The 18,381-nt window shown below is 42.0% G+C and overlaps 1 protein-coding gene across 6 annotated transcripts in view; it reads left to right on the plus strand.

The window, feature by feature from the left end:
• The first annotated feature begins 6,704 nt into the window (after window positions 1-6,704).
• The window catches only part of C13H6orf89 (chromosome 13 C6orf89 homolog), a 32,357-nt gene continuing 20,680 nt past the window's right edge, over window positions 6,705-18,381 (plus strand). The window contains exons 1-5 of one of the 6 annotated variants that reach the window (XM_087438528.1): window positions 6,705-6,807; window positions 12,301-12,449; window positions 13,403-13,510; window positions 17,221-17,428; window positions 17,887-18,100. In XM_087438528.1, coding sequence (XP_087294654.1) covers window positions 17,240-17,428; window positions 17,887-18,100 — 403 coding nt within the window. In that variant the 5' untranslated portion in view covers window positions 6,705-6,807; window positions 12,301-12,449; window positions 13,403-13,510; window positions 17,221-17,239. Of the gene's footprint in view, window positions 6,808-12,300; window positions 12,450-13,402; window positions 13,511-17,220; window positions 17,429-17,886; window positions 18,101-18,381 lie in introns of those variants that run through there. The other 5 variants (XM_087438526.1, XM_087438529.1, XM_014782756.2 and 2 more) reach the window with 5 other exon arrangements.

Raw genomic sequence — 18,381 nt, forward strand, 5'->3', positions numbered from 1 at the left:
CTCCGCAGTTAAATGACTTATTTGTTCATAGCCATACCGCAAAGCTGAGCCTCCAGACTCCAAAGACAAGGAGTCTGGGGAGAGAGGAAAGGGAAGGGCCGGGAAGAAAATGAGAGATAAGAAAAGGGCGAGACAGGAGAATGAAGATCAAAGGGATCAGGGCTAGAGCAAGGCTTAGAGCGACTGGCTGGGATAGATGGTGCTTCAGGGTTGTTAGGACGGTTTGCTCAGGGTCAAAGGAGGAGAAAAGTAGAGGCACTGCGAGGAGGTTTGGAGGGAGGGCAGGAAAGAAAGAAACTCATATTGTAAATGCTTTGCACACCACTTAATAAGGACGTCTAATGAATGCTTACTTTGTGCCAGGCATCGAGCTAAGCACTATTGTGTACTTTCACACTCAAAATCAAACACAAATGGAGACCAGACTTGAAAATTCCCTGAGTAGACAAACCAGTTTAGCCACACAAGCAAAATTAATTTCGCTTATTCTGTAAAACACGCAAAACTTAATTTGGGCCGCTTCTTGTTAATGCCTCTGAAAGTCACAAACGAAACTTAAATTGTTCCCCAAAATTGATATGAGGTAACCACTTTTAACCCATCCCCTATAACTGGGAAAACTCTAATGTTACAACCAATCACGATGAAGAATGAACAGCACTGCTGCCTCACTATATAAACTGCTTTGTAACAATATGCCTCTGAGCCTCCTGCGTGCTGGGTTTGAGTGCTCCCAGTTCGCAAACTGTTTTTGTGCACAATAAACTTTTACTAATGACTATTTCAGTGTTCCCAGTGGTTTTACATTCACTATTTCTGAACTTTTGACAACACTTAATCTTCAAAGCCCCACGAGGTAGGTATTACTATTCCCTTTTTACTTTGAGGAAACTCAGCCTTACAGATATTAAATAACTTGCTCCAAATACCCACAGCTGTAAGCCTGTGCTCTTAACCACAGTTCAATCCTACTTACCTTAATCGTCAATGGGAATAAAAGTATCGAAGATTGTAAAGCTCAAGCCAGCAGTGAGCTCCTTGAGAGAGGAACTGGGCTTCCTCCATCTCTGTGCCCTCCTCTCAGAGTACTGAGAGCATAGGGTGCTCAGGTTTCATTGAATGAATAAAGGACAGAAAACTACATTTTAAACTGATGTGTGCCGTGCTAATGTAAGGTACAATTAATTTTATACCTCCTGCAGTCTCAAGTTCGTGCTCTCTTTGTGACCCTTGAGCTGGATGGACAAGTCTTCTTCATCAGTCCATTCTGTTGTTATTTGAGTTGACTTTCTCTGGACCATATGTTAGTTCCTTACTATACAACTTGGTAGGCTTAGTGAGAATGCATTGGGGTTTTACACAAGAATAAGAGAGTGACTTGCTGTCTCATTCCAAAATCCTTCCTCAAGAGGCTCAGTATTTGTTGGCCTTTTTGTCCCCAAGAGAACATTGGGTGTTAGTGACTTCAGGAAGGAGTTGACAAAGAGACATGGAGTCCTTTTCTGAGTTATAACTGATAGTTCACATTAAATATCAGAGAAGCTTGTATTTACTTCATTTATTCTGTATCTAAGCTTCATGTGTCTTCTGAATAAATGTCCTTCGTTAAAAACAAAATTTTGAACTTTTACAGAAACATCATTTTTCAAGCTGGAAACCTGAAGATCATCTTCTTTCTCTCTGCTCCCTGTGACACATCATCAAGACCTGTCAATTCTTTTTCCAAAGATCCCCAAATTGTATCCCTTCCTTCCCATTCCCACTGCTGTTGCAGACAGTGGGAATAATAATCCTTAACCCCAGGATTATTTAGAAGTCCCCCGGGCTGGGTTCCCCGCCTTCTGGCTTTCCTCCACGAATCCATCCTACACACACAGCAGCCAAAGCTTTCTCCCCAAAATATCTTGTAGTATGTCACTTCTTTGCCCAGAAATGTTAAATGATTCCCTTTGCCTATTCAAGTCCTGAACCACTTGGCAGGCCTTGAAGTTCCTTCACCATTGGCCCCTCACCGATTTTTCCAGCCTGATTTCCTACTATTTTATCCATGCCTTAAATGTGCCACCAACATTCCCACTTCCAGGCCTTTGCCCAGGCTGTTCTCTTTCCTTGCAATGCTGTCCAAACCTCACCCAAGCCCTTGTCCCAGCTCCTCCCGAAAAGCTCTCTACTCTTCCTGTCTACAGGAGACTCTCTCCCCTTCTCTCTTCTTGGTCTTGAATTCTGTGCCGCCTTCCATTGTTTTCTAACTGCTTGTGTCAGATTCTCTTCTCTCCAAGTAGATTGTTAAGAGCCCAAGTTAGGGACCATGTCCTGGTTCAGTTCAGTTCAGCATTCAAACAGGGCCTGTTCCAGACCAGAACCTGAACAGAGGGGGCCTCCAGTGGCTGAGCAGAGCTAAGGCACCAACCCACAAACAAGAAATTCTGTTACACAGGGTGCCATTACCTGGGAACTTTGTCAAGGGTTTTTCTAAATCTCAACAGAGAGAAACCAACACTAATGAAATGAGTCGATTTACCCATCATTTCCCTCCCTATCCTCTCCCTGAAACAGTTCCTCCTCCTGTGCCCCGAATCACTATTGACCTAGTCACCGGACAAAACTGTGACTCCTCACACTCCCTTAGCTACGTCCCCACACACATTACAGGTTACCATGAACTTCCACACTCATGATTTTTGTCTCAGTCTCCCACTGGCCAGATTTTAGAGTGAAGGGCTCTGAGTGACTGACAGGAGGAAGCAACCAGCTCCGAGGCCCACCAGGATTTCATGTGGCCTGGAACCCAAGCCTTTCCCCCGCACCGTTCTACTACCTGGTAGCCTTTCTGATCTGTTATACCTGGGAAATGTTTCTTGAGTGGATTCTCGTTCTTCCATTCCTTTACCTAGACTATCAAAGTTGTTTTACCCTTGAACTTTCCAAAGTTAATTTTTCCTCTTCCAGTCTAGCCCTCATCCTCCCACCGAATGTATATGGCCATAGCAGAACTCTGATCATGTCATACTGCTGCTCAAAAACCTTCAGTGGGGGCCGGCCCCGTGGCTTAGCGGTTGAGTGCATGCGCTCCCCTACTGGCGGCCCAGGTTCGGATCCCGGGCGTGCACCGACGCACCACTTGTCTGGCCATGCTGAGGCCGCATCCCACATACAGCAACTAGAAGGATGTGCAACTATGACATACATCTATCTGCTGGGGCTTTGGGGGAAAAAAAAGGAGGAGAGTTGGCAATAGATGTTAGCTCAGAGCTGGTCTTCCTCAGCAAAAAGAGGAGGATTAGCATGGATGTTAGCTCAGAGCTGATCTTCCTCACACACACACAAAAAAAACCTTCAGTGGCTCCCCACTACCCACAGATTAAAGTCCTAGAATTCAAGGCCTTTCTGGCTATGACTAACTGATCTTTACAGATTGTTTTTTCTTCTATAAGGAGCCTTGGCCTCAGCCAGATCGACATTCCAGGTTCCCAGAATGTGCTCATACCTTCCTTCCTTCTGAATCTTCTCACTCCTCTGCCTTGTGCCTGAAATGTCTATTCTCAGGCTCCAATGTCTGAATCCTTACAGGCCACCTCCAAGTTCACTTCTTCCCTAAATCTTTTCCTGGAGCACCTACCAGCCACTAGGCACTGAGGAAGATACAGATGGGTCACATACACTGTGCCCAGCCCCAAAGGAACTCCCATTCTAGGAGACACAGATAATTAAACACACAGCTACAGGAGAGTGGGGTGAGGGCTGTACTAAGGAAGCATGCCACGCTTCTTGAGTGCTGTTGTTCCAGAGCTGGCTTTGGGTAGTCAGAGGTTTCCCAGAGAGTGATAACCTGAGCTGAGATCTGGAACATGTTGGAGTTAGCCAGAAGCCAGGAGAGGTTTCCTCTCTTTGTAGATCTGGAGCATTGTAAGAGCTCAGGCAGTCAGAGCGTGTTTCTTGGGCTGTCCTGGAGCTGAGTGTGAGGGAATCATGAAGGATCTTGGGACTTGATTCTTAGGGCACCTGTGAAGTGGCAGAATCAGATTTTGTACATTGGAAGTGTCACTCAGACTGTGGTATGGAGGCAGGCAAGAAGGGCCAGGAAGACATGGACTTTTTAGGACCTCTGGACTCCTCCAGAGCACTTTTTTTTTTAAGTATAAATTTAAATGGAAGTATAATATACATCCAGAAAACTGGACAGATCCTAAGTGTAATAGTTTAATTAGTTATTACAAAGCAAACCCACCTATGTGACTACCATCAAATCAAGAAAAAGAATGTTTCCAACTCCACAGAGGCCCCCACTACCAATCATTACCCCTCCCCCTCCCCAAAGGTAACCACTTTCTGACTTCTGAATTCATAGACTTGTTTTCCCTGTTTTTGAAATTTATATAAATGGAGTCATAAGGTATTTCTTTGTGTCTGGCTTCTTTTGCTTAACATTATGTTTGTGAAATATACCCAAATTGTTGTATGCAGTGACCATTATTTCATTTTTCAGTGCGGTATAGCATTCTGTTACATGACTATACTACAATGTATTTATATATTCTATTGTTAATGGGCATTTGGGGTGTATCCAGATTATGGCTATTACAAATAATGCTGCTAGGAATAATCTTGTATGTATCTTGGTGTACTTGTGCACGAATTTCGGGGGGTATGTACCTGAAGCAGAATTGCTGGGTCATAGGTTATGTGTGAATTATAATTTAATAGTTAACACCAGGCTATTTTCCAAAGTGGCTTTAGCAATTTACATTCCTACCAGCAGTGCTTGAGTTGCCATTGCTCCACTTCCTCACCAGCACTTAGTATTGTCAGTCTTTTTCATTTAAGCAATTCTGGAGCCTGTATAATATCTCAGTAGTCATTTCCCTAACTACTAATGATTAATGAAGTTGAATACTTTTTCATATGTGTATTTGCCATTTAGATATCCTCTTTTTTGATAACATCTTTTTGTGTTCAAATCTTCTGCCCATTTTTCTACTTGGCTGTTTGTCTTTTTCTTATTTGTGGAGTTCTTTATATATCCCGGACACAAGCTCTTTGTCAGTTTCTCTCACTCTACAGGTTGTCTTTTTGTTCTCTTAATCTTGCCTTTTGTTTTTTTTTTTTTAAAGATTTTATTTATTCAGTTTTTTCCCCCCAAAGCCCCAGTAGATAGTTGTATGTCATAGGGTCACATCCTTCTAGTTGCTGTACGTGGGACTCGGCCTCGCGTTGGACGGAGAAGTGGTGCCTCGGGGCGCTCCCGGGATCCGAACCCGGGCCGCCAGCATCAGAGCGCGCGCACTTAACCGCTAAGCCACGGAGCCGGCCCTTAATCTTGCCTTTTGATGATCAGAGTTTTCTAATTTTATTGTAGTCCAATGTATCAATTTGATTTCTTACAGAACATCTCAATTTTGACTAGCCACATTTCAAGTACTCAATAGTCACTTGCATGGCAATGGTATTGGATGCAGCAGCTCTAAAGTTTTTTTTTTTTCTGGGAAAGATTTGCCCTGAGCTAACATCTGTTGCCAATCTTCCTCTTTCTTTCTTTTTTCCTCCCCAAAGTCCCAGTACATAGTTGTATATTCTAGTTATAAGTCCTTCTAGTTCTTCTGTGAGCCACCGCCACAGCATGGCTACAGACAAATGAGTGGCATGCTTTCACGCCCAGGAACTGAACCCGAGCTGCCAAAGGGGAGCAGGGAACTTTAACCACTAAGCCATCAGGGCTGGCCCAGCTGTAAAGTTTCATTGTTTTGTTTTTCTCATATAGATCTGCAATGCACATAGAATTTACTTTGGTGTATGGTGTGAGGTAGGAGTCAAGTTTCATTTTTTCCTATATGGATATGCAACTGACCCAGCACCATTTATTGAAAGCATTATCCTTTCCTCACTCCTCTGTTGTACCTCTATGTTATAAAGCAACTGTCTATATACGTGTGGTTCTGTTTTTGATCTTTATTCTGTTTAATCGGTTTGCCTACCTCTGCATCAATATCACACTGCCTTTGCAGCTGTAATAAAAGTCTGAACCCAGTGGCATTTTGTTTGTAGATCTCTTGTAGAAGGCAGTTAAGATCTTTGGCACTAAAGACAAGGAAAGATAAGGGGCCTGGGTTCAAATCGTGACTCCACCACTCTATCGGTGTAATCGTGAGCAAGTTAAGCTTTCCACAAACCTCAGCTTGGTTGGTATGAGGATAAATGTTGTGGGGCTATTTACAACTTAGGGTTGTTGAACCAGTTTCACAAATATCAAGTGCTTAGTGATGTCTGGCACAGAGTAAGCTCTGACTAAATATTAAAGAATGGGCCATGTATAAATCAGAGCGATTTGTTTGCTTGTCTTTCTCTCTCTCTGACTAGGAGCTCCCAGAGGTAAGGGCCTGCCCGCCATTTACGTTTCCCTCCCACTCCCACCCCCCAATGCCTAACACGCTGCCTGGCACGCAGTAGGGCGGTCAATAAAAGCTTGTTGCATGAATCAGTTCAGCTATGAAGTCTGCGCTGGCGCAGCAAGGACACCCCGGCAATGACTGAAGGGGACTAAGGAGGAAGAACCAGACGCCAGGAAACAAGAACCCGCGCTCTCGTTATCCCGCGAGAGTTCCGCCGCGCGCCGCGACCTCGCGCGTTCTATTTCGGGCGGAAGCGCGAGGCGGAGGAGAAGGAGCTACCATACGGCGCGCGGCGTCGCCGGTGGGCGGGAGCAGCTTCCGGGTTGCGCGCCCGGAAGCAGGAAGTTGTCGGCCTCTCCTCCCCGCCCGGCGGCGGCTGTCCCCGAGGCGGGAGGAGCCCGAGGGGGCGCGGGCCCCGCATGTGAGTGATTGGGGCCCGAGGCCGGGAGGGGGGAGGCCGGTCTGTGACAGCCTCGCCGCCGCGCCCGTCTGTGACATCCTCGCGCAGCCCCTCCCTCGCCGTCACTGCCACCTCTTGCCCCTGCGCTGACCCCTTTTCTGAGCCTCTGGCGTTTTGCAGACTGACAGCATCCTCCGGCGATTCCCCGGGGGTCGACTCCCTTGAGACATCTCCGTTTCTTTCTCGGCTCTGCTGAGGAGAGCGAAGCAGGGTCGAGCCCGCTTGAACTTGTTTTGCGGGCGTCACAGCAGTGTCCAAAACATGAGCGGTGCTAGCGAAGTCTAGATTTCACTGCCCTTTTGACAGATGTCTAATTTTTTTGTATATTCAGAGTAGATTCCTCTCCTCGCTCCAAAACATCTTTTTCTAATAATTGTTAAGGAGGGAAATATTTTTTTTTAAGTGTGTACTTGGTATGTGATAAACATGGCATCTCGGATTTCAGAAAGGAATATGATTTGGTTTATTGACCCGAGTAAATGAGCTGTTTGTAATCGCCTGTTAGTACAAGGGAATTCGCCTGCTTCGTGTTTCGTTGTATTTTAAGGCCATTAACCCTCCAGGCCAGACTTTTTCTGGTCTAAGAGCCCACATAGTCTTGATATTTGCCAGTATATTTCTTTTAAAGTACTTAGTCATCACCTTATAATAGAAACTACTCACAGATACTTATTATTCTGACTTTTTCTGGTTGCTCATTTGGTTGTTCCCGTGGTGGAATCTTCTATGGGCATCTCTCCCTTAATAAATTTGTTTGAGTTTGAGTTATCACCATTTCCCTGTGAGGAACAGCATGGCTTAACCTAAATTCAACTTTGTTACATTGAAGTTTTGACTGAAGTTAACATGGCCCAATTTGTATACCAGAAAGAGGCCCTGTTTGCCCTGTTAGGCCCTTTCTGCTTTGGACCAAAGCATTCCAAGACCCAGTTTTAATCCCTGTGCCTACACAGCTCCCTGCAACACCACAGAGAATGTGCAAGTGTGAGGTTCCTAATCTGCTCAGCTAAACACTCATTAGCCTGATGTATTAAAAAAAAAAAAAAAGTAAAATGAATAAACCATTAATTACATTAAATTAGTTTGGGAACAGAATGATCACTTTAGGTCCTTTCTATAAATTTGTTCAACAGAGATTGATTCGATTCCATGTCTCTGAGATGAATTTCCATGTCTGTTCTTAGTTTCTTTTATTTTCTCCACTTATCTCTGCTTTCAAGAAACAATTTATTGTGAGAGGGAGACAGGAAATAGATGTAATACAGAGGGATAGAGTTGTGTTTAAGGTGCAGAGGGCAAAAATAAAGGTTGGCATAAAGAGTTCACTCACTGGACGAAGCCCTGGATACTCAGCTTTGTAGGAAGAGGAAATTATGTATACAAAAGCAAAAAGATGTGAAACGGTTTGGCAGTGAAGATTGTGAGGAAGGAAGAAATGAGACTGAACTAGTAGACAGTGACCAGATCATAGAAGGCCATGCTACATAATTTGGGCTTCATCTTTTTTTTTTTTCCGTTTTTTTCCCCAAAGCCCCAGTAGATAGTTGTATGTCATAGTTGCACATCCTTCTAGTTGCTGTATGTGGGATGCGGCTTCAGCATGGCCGGACAAGCGGTGTGTCAGTGCGCACCCGGGATCCAAACCCAGGCCGCCTGTAGCTGAACGCGCGCGCTTAACCGCTAAGCCCCGGGCTGTCCCCTGGACTTCATCTTATAACAATTATTGAGTATTTAATTTGGGTACTGGGACAAACGTTTTACATACCTCATCTTATAATCCCTTAACAACGTTGTTGGAAAGATACGATTATCCCCATTTTATGAGTGAAAACTGAGGCTTAGAAAGGTTAAGTAGTGTCTCATGAGCACACAGTAGATGGAGAATCTAGTATTTGCATCCAGCTTTTTCCAACTCCAGTGCCTGTGTTCTTAACCACCATGCTAAATTGTTCCCCACTAGGGCATGGGGAGTCAAGGAAGGTGCTTTATTTTTTATTTTTTTTTTTTTTAAAGATTTTATTTATTTTATTTTTCCCCCCAAAGCCCCAGTGGGTAGTTGTATGTCGTAGCTGCACATCCTTCTAGTTGCTGTATGTGGGACTCGGCCTCAGGATGAAGGGAGAAGTGGTGCCTCGATGCGCACCCGGGATCCGAACCCGGGCCACCAGCATCGCAGCGCGCGCACTTAACCACCAAGCCACAGGGCCGGCCCAAGGAAGGTGCTTTAAATAGATGAGTAATGTGAACCAATTTGTCTTTCAGAAAAGTAACTTGTGAAGAGGGTAGAGGATGGATCAGAGAGGAGAAGGAGGACTGAAAGTATAGAGATTACATATATGTTTATATGGTCCATGGGAGAGATGTGGATGGCTTTGACTGCCATTAATATAGAGCTAAAGAGGAAGTGATGAATGTGAGAACTATACAGGAGGTAGAATCGAGGATTTAGTGATTGGTTCATTGGTGGGGATGAGGAAGGAGGAGGAGAGGTTTTAAATTTGGAGAATCCATTAATTAAGAAAAAGAATATAGTAGGAGAAATGGGTTGCAGGGGGAAAATAATGTCAGTTAGGGACATTGCATATGGGGGACTATAGGAAATTTGGGCCACGGTGTCTGGTAGGTAGGTAGATAGATGGTGTCTTGAGTTCTGGAGACAGAACTTCTCCTAGACTGGAGAAGAGATTTGTGAATCACTAACAGCTGGTGGTTAAAGCCTTGAAGGGAATAAGAAGATCAAGGACAAATGTGATGAATCGCAACGTTCAGGGATGTAGACTCTGAGAAGAGAACCAGAGAATTATGCCAAAGTTTGAGAGCAGTTGAGGGAGATGATGGGTAGCAACGGCAGCTGCTGCAGAGAGGTCAGGTAAGGTGGTAACTGAAAAAACGTCCTTTGGTCTTGGCATGTAGAAAGCCATTGGTAACCTTAGTGAGAGCAGTATCAGTGGGTGAGGGGAGCAGAAATATGATTTCAACAGGTTCATAAACAAATGGAGACCTGAGAAACAAGAAGGTGAAGTGAGGCCCTTTTTTTGTTTTTTTAAAGGAGCTTGTCTCTGAAGGGAGGGAGAGTACGAGCACTGGAAATCTAGAGAGGAAGAAATTTTTTTAATAGTAGAAACTAGAAAAGGATAGGAGCAGGTAGAGATAAGTTTAAAAATGTGGGGGCTCCTGCTTCAAATATGTCGGTGTTGTAAAAGACAAAAGAAAAAAGAAAAAGCTAGGATCTGTTCTAGATTTAAGTAGACCAAGGAGACATGACAGTTAACTGCAATGTGTGATTGTTAGTTGGATCCTGGATTTCTAAAAAGGTATATGGCCTTTTTTTGGACAGTTAAGGAAATTTGACATGGACTGGATATTACATACTGTTGAAGAATTATTAATTTTAATAGGTATGATAATGATGCTTGTGGTTATATAGAATAATGTCCTTATTAGGAGATGCATGCTGAAACATTTAGAAGTGATTTCATGATGTATAGCAAGTAACTTTCAAAGGGTTCTGGTAAAAACAGAGAGACAGACAGACAGACAGAAAGCAAATATGGCCAAATGTTACCAGTTGATTAATCTAAGTGAAGGATATACAGTTGTTCATTGTACTATTTCAGTTTTTCTGAAATTTTTCAAAATAAAAAGTTGAGAGAAAAATGGAAGAGGCATATTTTCAGAAAGTGAAGAAAGTACCAGACTCTTCAAGTCTCACTGGGCAGAGATGTCCAGAAAGACTGTTAGATTCAAGTGATGATAAAAGTGCAAAAAAGCAGGGCCGGCCCAGTGGCGCAAGCGGTTAAGTGCATGCGCTCCGCTGCCGCGGCCCGGGGTTTGCTGGTTTGGATCCCGGGCGCGCACCGACGCACTGCTTCTCTGGCCATGCTGAGGCCACGTCCCACATACAGCAACTAGAAGGAAGTGCAGCTATGACATACAACTATCTACTGGGGCTTTGGGGGAAAAAATAAATAAAATTATAAAACAAAGAAAACCTTTAAAAAAAAAAAGTGCAAAAAAGTAGAATTCCTTCAACTGCAAGTTTTAAGCACTTATTATAGTTTCAAATTGCTACTCTTTTAAATCATATTGTTTTAATGTTTTATCAATTATTTTTTCTTTAAATATGATGTTTGTTTTTTCTTAGTGATTTTTACTATAATCCAAAAATCATATTTTTTACCCTTTAGTCAAACATGTCTTCAATTAATGGGAATCATTGGATAAAATAGGATGGAATATATTCATAACACTAAAGAATGGATTATCATACTACATAGCTAGCAGAATACTAAAAAACCTAGTAGGGGAAAAAGAAAATTTAGTATTACTCTGGATGTTGCTCCCATTCTTGAAGATTGGAACATATTTAGATGAGTCTTAGAAGCTTTCTTTCTGAACTATAGCGTTTCTTGTTTTGTGTTTTAACTAGGTGAATCAGTACTGCGTCTTAGAGTTGCCTAGCGGGCATAGCTGTTTAGTTTGGAAAACTGAGAACCTCCAAGGTGATGTCACATCAGTGTTTAGGACATATTTATATCAGTAGAGGAATTAATTCTTTATTAAACAGGGGAAAGGAGAGGTTTACATGTAATCTGACCTTTTAACCTGTTTTCTGCTTTAAACAAACATTTTTATTGATAAGTTCTATCGGAGTCATTCTATCAGCTGGGCCTCTGTCCTGTTTTTTCCTAGACTGAGACTCAGAAGGAATTGTGGAGAACATCTCATCAGAGCTGTCAGTTGCTTCCTCCTATTCCTGAAATGCTCCTTCAGAAGTGAACAGCCCCTGGCCTACCTCCCCCAGACCTCTCTTGAAAGCAGGATTTCTTTCTTTCTTTTTTTTTTTTTTATGTGAGGAAGCTCAGCCCTGAGCTAACATCTATGCCAATCCTCCTTTTTTGCTGAGAAAGACTGGCCCTGGGCTAACATCCGTGCCAGTCTTCCTCCACTTTACATGGGACACCGCCACAGCATGGCTTGACAAGCGTGTGTCGGTGCGCACCCGGGGTCCGAACCGTGGGCCGCAGCAGTGGAGCGGGTGCACCTAACCGCTGCGCCACCGGGCCAGCCCCAAAAGCAGGATTTTTTAACCTTAGCATTCCTAACAGTTTGAGCAGGACAGTTCTTTGTCTTGGGGGGCTGTCCTGTGCGTTGTAGGATGTTTAGTCTCTACCCACTAGATGCCAGTAGTACCCCTCCAGTTTTGACAATCAAAAATGTCTCCAGATATCGCCAAATGTCCCCTGGGGAGCAGAATCACCCCTAGAAGAGAACTGCTGTTCTAAAGCAGTGTCTCCTCGTTGGGAGTGTGCCTCTACTCAGCAGGGAAAAGGTTTGAAAACTTTTGCACCTGGGTCTCACTTCCAGAGGTTCTGGCAATTCAGTATGTCCAGGGTGGTGCATGATACCTTGATTTTTGTAACTGTCCTAGTGATCCTGCCTGTGCCCTTACAGGTATAAGCCACCGTTAAGAATCAAGCTCACTCTTTGGAACTTTCTTCTGTGGCAAAGCTCATTTCTGCCAGAGTTGGACCTTCTTTCTGGAGGTAAAGGGATTGCCATCAAGCCTCAGCTGATTTCACTCAGTCTGCTCATACTTAATGGTTAGCCATGACTTGTGTTTGATTTCTTTTTTAAAGGGACAGGATTTTTTTTATACAAACCTTTGTGTTGAGAGTGGACTTTCATTGGATCGCAGTGAGGGAGCTGCTCTGCTAGTATGAAACCCCGACCTAAAGGGACAAAATTTTTGTTGTTGTTTAATTAACATCATATCCACTAGATGCTAGTAGTACTTCTCAAGTGTGACAATCAAAAATGTCTCCAGATTTTCCAAATGTCCACTGGGGGGCAGAATAACCCCCAGTTGAGAACCACTGATCTAACCAAAGGCAAAAGGAGGACATATCATTAAGATTCCCATGTGCTCTTAGAAACTTCGCTAAATGGTTGGTAGCTACCTTCCCAATAACTTGGGAAATGTGTCAGAATCTCAGGGAAAAAGGATGTACAGCTTGCAAAAATATATTCAGTATCGTAAGATCATTGTATACTTGAATTACAAAAAAAAATTTTTTTGCAGTACAAACTGGGAGTTTAATGGGATTTTTATGTGTATCAGAAGGGGGCAGAGGTTTACAAAGATTGCGAAACAGTCATCAAAAATGATGATAGTTGGTCCTCCTTTTGTCCTCACCTACACTTCTGTCCTGTCCGCAGTTCTCCTAAGGGCATACCAACGTGACGTTCTCTTCTGCCTGAGGGAGACCTACATGTACCCTACCTCCCAACACTTTATAAGTTTTTACTAGGATCTTTTCTAGAATTCTCACCTCTTTCCTTTCTGATCCTCTACTGAGTTTTAATGGATTTCGACTGGGTATTGTTGGATAATTTATTGCGTTTGCTTAAATGAACATCCCTGCTTGCTTGCTTGCTTGCTTGCTTAGAATATCTTTGTTAATTTAAATAGGAAAATGCCATCTCTGGAATCACTAGTCACAAAATCAAGATGTAAAAAGTATTGTAATAAGTTATCACTTTATTCTTTTTCCAGGAATCATTGTAGTCGATCACTTTCCAGTTCTCAGCCACTCAGTTGTGATAATCGAGGGACACGGTGTTGTGGTTTCGGAACTGCCAGCTCAGAATAGGAAAATACTTGGTAAGGGAGGCAGCATGCATAAAGGTTAAAGGCACCAACCCTGAAGTCAGGCACACTGGGGTTCACATTCTGGCAAGTTATGAAAACTTTCTGAGCCTCAGTTTCAACATCTGTGAAATGAGATTAATTACACCTATCTTTATGGGATTGCTGTGATGATTTACTGAGATAATCTTTCTAGAGTGCTTAGCACAATGCCTGGCGTATAGGAAGGCATAACAGGAAATGATAATATAGGAATGCAATTGAACATAAGTCTTTCGTTTCAAATGAATTGAATTTTTTCTACTTCCTGAAGTGTTCATACTCTTAAAATTTTAGAGCCAGAGGGGACTTTAAAAATCTTCTGGATCAATCCTCTTATTTTTTGGATGAAGAAATAGACCAAGTGACTTAGCCAAAATCATAACAGTGTAGTGTAATAAATGCCACAACAGGAGTAGGTTCAAATTTTATAAATATTTTAAAAACATCTTTTAAATATTTTATATGCTGTAAAATTCACCATTTAAAATGTACAGTTCAGTGGTTTTCTGTATATTCACAAAGTTGTGCAACCATCACCACAATTTAAGTTTAGAACATTTTTGTCACTCCAGAAAGAAACTCTATTAACAGTCGCTCTTCATTCCTCCCCACCCCCTCCCCTAGAGAACCACTAATTAATCTACTTGCTGTCTCTACAAATTTGCCTATTCTTGACTTTTCATATAAATAGAGTCATATAATATGTGGTCTTTTGTGACTGTCTTTTTTTCACTTAGCATAATGTTTTCAAGGTTCATCTATGTTATAGCATGTATCAGTACTTCATTCCTTTTTATTGTCCAATGATATTCCATTGTATGGATATACCACATTTTCTCCATCCCTTTAGCAGTTCGTGATATTTGGATTACTTCCATTTTTGAGCTAGTATGAATAATGCTGCTTGAACATTCAGGTACAAGTTTTTGTGTGGATATATGTTTTAAATTCTCTTGGGTTCATACTTAGAAGTGGAACTGCTGGGTCATGTGGTGATTCTATGTTTACATTTTTGAGGAACTGCCAAACTGTTTTCCAAAGGAGCTGCACCATTTTACACTCCCATCAGTGGCGTATAAGGATTCCAATTGCTCAACATCTTTACCAACACTTGTTATTGTCTGCCTTTTTGATTATAGCCATCCCAGTGGGTATGAAGTGGTTTTGATTTGTATTTCCCTGATGGCTAACGATATTGAACATCTTTTCATGAGTTTATTGGCCATTTGTATATCTTCTCTGGAGAAATGTCTATTCAAATCCTTTGCCCATTTTCTAATAGGGTTGTCTTTTTATTATTGAGTTGTAAGAATTCTTTATGTACTCTGAAGACCAGTCCCTTATTAGATATATGATTTGCAAATATTTTCCCCCATTCTTTGGGTTGTAATTTCACTTTCTTGATGGTATCATTTGCAGCACAAAAATAGTTAATTTTTGATGTAGTCCAATTTATTTCTTCTTTTGCTGCTCATGCTTTTGGTGCCATATCTAAGAAACCATTGCTTAATCCAGTGTCATGAAGATTTTCCCTTTTGTTTTCTTCTAAGAAAAGAAGTAGTTTTATAGTTTTAGCTCTTAAGTATAGATCTTTGATCCATTTTGAGTCAATTTTTGTGTATGGTAGAAAGAAGGGTCCAACTTCATTGTTCTGCATGTGGATATCCAGTTGTCCCAGCACTGTTGTTGAAAATACACATTTTTTTAATTGATGTTTTAATAGTTTATAACATTGTGAAATTTTTGGTTGTACATTTTTGTTTGTCCGTCACCATATACATGTCTCCTTTCACCCCTTGTGCCCACCCCCTACCCCCATTGCCCCTGGTAACCACAATACAGTTTTCTCTGTCCATGTGTTGGTTTATATTCCACATATGAGTGAGATCATACGGTGTTTGTCTTTCTCTTTCTGGCTTACTTCACTTAACATAATACCCTCCAGGCCCATCCATGTTGTTGCAAATGGAACAATTTTGTCTTTTTTTATGGCTGAGTAGTATTCCATTGTATATATATACCACATTTTCTTGATCCAGTCTTCAGTCGAGGGACACTTAGGTTGCTTCCACTTCTTGGCTATAGTGAATAATGCTGCAATGAACATAGGGGTGCATAAGCCTCTTTGGATTGTTGATTTCAGGTTTGTTGGATAGATTCCCAGTAGTGGGATAGCTGGATCATAGGGGAAAATACACATTTTTAAATAGGGTTCACACCTTCTTTGACCTGAACCTTAAAATGAAGGCCTGTATGGCCTTAAAACAACACTTTTAGCAAGAGCAGAAAGTTTGGGGAAACAATGTATCCCCTTTAGCGTGTGGGGTTCCTCCTTCCAGTTCCTCCCCCAATTCCTCAAAGTCTGGATTACCTGCCTGTTAATCCACCATTAGAAATCTGATTCTGATTTAATTGGTCTGGCTTGGGGCCCTAGTATGAGCACTGATTAAAAGCTCTCTAGGTGGCTCTACTGTGCAGGCACAATTAAGAACTAGTGCAGTAAAAGGTTAATAGTCATAAAGAGGACCAAGCGGAGGGAGTCATTTGGAGACGCTGCTGGAAGAGGAGATAAGCTGAGGTGTGTGCTGGCTGTGGCATCTCAGGCCTCCTTTTCTCTGCTGGAGCTACATGACTGTTGTCCTCTGCTCTACAGGTGGCAGCATCTCCTTACTGAAATAGAGTTCTGCAGTCTCAGTGCTCTTTGAGATTAGAAGCACTTTGGAGATGAAGTATGTGAAATAAAAGGACCCTCTGCCTTAAAAAACAAGCCCAATATCAGAGGAAAACATAAATCCCAAGCACTGTTTTTCATCCCATAAAGGAAGAAAAATATTATTGTTCCATAACACAAGCACTTTTTTAAAAAAAACTATTTAATTTTATTTTACAAATAATACAGAGAGAATTCTAGTCTGCCACTTTGTTTTTCGCCTTTTCTTCTGTGGCCACTGTGAAACAATTTGGCTTTAAAATAACTAGGAGAACAAGTTGAATTTTGAAATAGTTATAGATCTTAGGTCTTTTAAGTATATAAAATACAAATAAAATGCCCTTTATTATCTAAAATTGTATTTGTGGAAAAGCATAAGGACTGCAACCTGCAAGGTCTGGAGAGCCCCCGTGTCGTGGTCTTCGTGTTGTCTGACATCCTTGCTCTGCCAGGAACAAAGTATATCAGCACGTTCCTCACAGCCAATCTTGCCTTCAGTGATCACTTCCTCCTCTTGTGTTGCTGAAAGTTCTGTCTGATGTAAATGGAAATAAAGAATTGATCAACAACACTCTCCATATTTCATTTCTTTTTATTTTAGTCAGTTACCAGTATTAGATCTCCTGTGGTTGGTTTCAGAAGTCATTTTGGCTGGCACTAGTGTTTCAGAGCCCCATTAGGGGTTTATTATGCTCTAGACCAGTTCTCCTTAAAGTGTTTGGGAACCAGTGCTGGTCTGTAAACTGTTAGTAGCCCACAATTAAGTAACACTTAACTTGTGTGGCAACTTGACATTGTCTAGACATATTCATTGTGTTTTGTGGAAGTGTTGGCCTGCAGTGGGTTGGGAAAAACACAAAACTAGTCCTTCCCCACAGATGGTCAAGAAGCACTGTACTAAAGGAAGTAGCTTTGAGGAGGAAGTACCTTAAAGAAACCATTGTTCTTTTTACATTTATTTTCTTTCTCCCAGGGATTTTGTATGGGAAGACATGGATCTTGCTGCCAACGAACTCAGCATTTATGACAAACTTGCAGAGACTGTTGATTTGGTGAGACAGACAGGCCATCAATGTGGCATGTCAGAGAAGGCAATTGAAAAATTTATCAGACAGCTGCTGGAAAAGAGTGAACCTCAGAGGGGGCCACCCCAGTATCCTCTCCTCATAGCTGTGTATAAGGTAAAAATGTGTTCTGACTTGGAAATAGCTTAGATGGAGCACAAACTCTTCAACTTTCTCCCCAAATATTGCTGTTGACTGATTCTACCATTGAACCTTGGTTTTTCTATGAATAAATTGGCCTTTGCTCTTGTTACCATGTGTTACTAGGAAATTTGCCAATGGCGTTAAATGTCCTAGAGGAAAGCTGTGTATTTATAATTAAACTGTACTCGTGTGTATTTTTTAATGGTGGACATAGCCCCTGGTCATATGATAGGAGCTTGGTGAGCCTTGTAATCCTCATAGTTTTTAAACCTTAAATGCTTTCGAAAGTGAATGTAAATGGCTTGTTTATGAAAATGGATTAGTTCTCAAGGGACATTGGGCATAGTAGAAGAGGCCTGTTTTTTTTCTTGGCATTAAAGTATTTTGTTTGCTGGGACAGTTATTAATCCTTTTCCTGTCTTTCCTTGTAGGTCCTCATAACCCTGGGATTAATCTTGCTCACTGCCTACTTTGTGATTCAACCTTTCAGCCCCTTACCACCTGAACCGGTGCTTTCTGGAGCTCACACCTGGCGCTCGCTCGTCCATCACATCCGGCTGATGTCCTTGCCCATTACCAAGAAGTATATGCCAGAAAATAAGGGAGTTCCTCTGCATGGGACTGATGAAGACAGACCCTTTCCAGGTAGAACACTGCATTTACTCCTTATGAGATACAGCTTTCTCGACAGTATATAATGGGAAAGGAAATAACATTTATTGACATCTAATGAGAGATACTTTCCCTATACTGTCTCATTTAATTCAATCCCCACTAAAACTCTATGGGATGGGTTTTATGATCCCCATTTTTGCATATTGAGAAACTGAGGCTCAGAGAGATTAAGAAACTTGCCAGAGAAACACATCTGGTGGAGCCAAATTCAAACCCCCTGATTCCAAAACACACTTGGTGGGGGTGAGTGT

The sequence above is a fragment of the Ceratotherium simum genome, chromosome 13, assembly GCF_057802395.1.
Source record: "Ceratotherium simum simum isolate JZ-2026a chromosome 13, ASM5780239v1, whole genome shotgun sequence".
Lineage (NCBI taxonomy): Eukaryota > Metazoa > Chordata > Mammalia > Perissodactyla > Rhinocerotidae > Ceratotherium > Ceratotherium simum.